The 1475-nt window shown below is 40.6% G+C and overlaps 1 protein-coding gene across 1 annotated transcript in view; it reads left to right on the top strand.

The window, feature by feature from the left end:
- Positions 1-1475, top strand: part of LOC103610980 (sperm acrosomal protein FSA-ACR.1-like) — a 10251-nt gene that overhangs the window by 6044 nt on the left and 2732 nt on the right. The window contains exon 4 of the mRNA XM_008595029.1: positions 604-723. Within this exon, the coding sequence (XP_008593251.1) occupies positions 604-723 (120 nt within the window). The remainder of the gene's footprint in view (positions 1-603; positions 724-1475) is intronic.

Genomic DNA, 1475 nt, shown 5'->3' on the forward strand with positions numbered 1-1475 from the left:
CATTTAGTGTTTGTCTGCCCCGTCAGAACATAAACTCCAGGAGGGCAGGGACTTGGTCTGTTTTGCTCACTGCTGAATCCACATGGTAGGGACACAAGGAATAGATGTAGAACCCCGAAGAGAATTTTAGAGCTGGATGACCTTAGGAGTGAATTAATCCAAATGCTTATTGTACGGATGCGGGAACCAAGCTCGCTTAGAAAGTTCCTGCGGGTGGCGGGTGGTGGGGCCCACGTCCCCTGAGCCTGGGTCCCGTCCTCTTCCCTGTTTGTCCTGCTGCTTTTTGTTTGTAGTAAAATACAAAAAACTTGAAATCTACCATTTTAACCATTTTTAAGTGTATAATTCAGTGACATTAAGTCCAATCACATCATTGAGCAACCATCACTGCATCCATCTCCAGAAACTTTTCATCTTGCAAAACTGCACCTCTATCTGTATCTGTTGAATAACTCCCCGTTTCTCTGTCCTCCAGCCCCTGACAGCCACCATTCTACTTTCTGCCTCTATGAACTTGACTGTTCTAGGTGCCTCATACAAGTAGAATCAAACAATGTTGTCCTTTTGTGACTGGCTTATTTCACTCAGCATAACGTCCTCAAGGTTCACCCATGTNTCTCATACCCGCAAATCCTAACCTTGTCAACCTCCGGGGTATTAGTGTGTCCTGACCTGAGAGAATTCACCCACAACCAAACTGATGTGAAGATTCAGTGGTATAAGGTACTGCTTTTAAAAATGCCATTTCATTAACATGTGCTTTACTAGCCACAGGAAAGATATAAAATGCCCATTTCTGAAGACAATACATTCACACACATATATATAAATATTTACAAGCGTACTTCAAGAGGTTCATGGAAAAATAGAGTTAAAAGATAATACAAATCTTGCCATGAACTTTTTGAAGACCTCTTGTGTATATATAAAACAACTTAAAAAGGGCTATATTAATATGTTCTGTTAGTCCTTATGTGCCTTGGGTAAGGGTCCTCCAAATAGTGATTTGTGAAGACAGAATTTAAAATGAATCCAGAGTAAATAACAGCTGAAGGAAATAGCTTTTTACTCTGTCATTCGTCTGCAAAAACTGTTAGTTTGTATAACAAGCATATACACATATAAAAGGATTTTTTTTTGGGGGGGGGTTAAAGCACATGACAATTAACCTTTGAGTTAAAGGACTACATAAAAACACAATTTTGTTGCCTTGTCTGGTTGAATAAATGCTACCGGGTGTTGCAGTGGTTCCCAGTGAGATCATTAGGTGTCGCTTAGGTGGACCAGATGCTGGCAAGCTATGGCCTGGAGCCAAAGCAAGCTGCCTCCCATCCTTGCCCAGCTCATGAGCTAAGGAGAATTTTTACTTTTTTAAGTGTTTGAGAAAAACTAAAAGAGCACTATTTCATGACACGTGGAAATTGTATGAAATTCAAATTTCAGCGTCCATAAAGTTTTACTGGAACACAGCCGCT

The sequence above is a fragment of the Galeopterus variegatus genome, unplaced genomic scaffold, assembly GCF_000696425.1.
Source record: "Galeopterus variegatus unplaced genomic scaffold, G_variegatus-3.0.2 Scaffold12190, whole genome shotgun sequence".
NCBI lineage: Eukaryota > Metazoa > Chordata > Mammalia > Dermoptera > Cynocephalidae > Galeopterus > Galeopterus variegatus.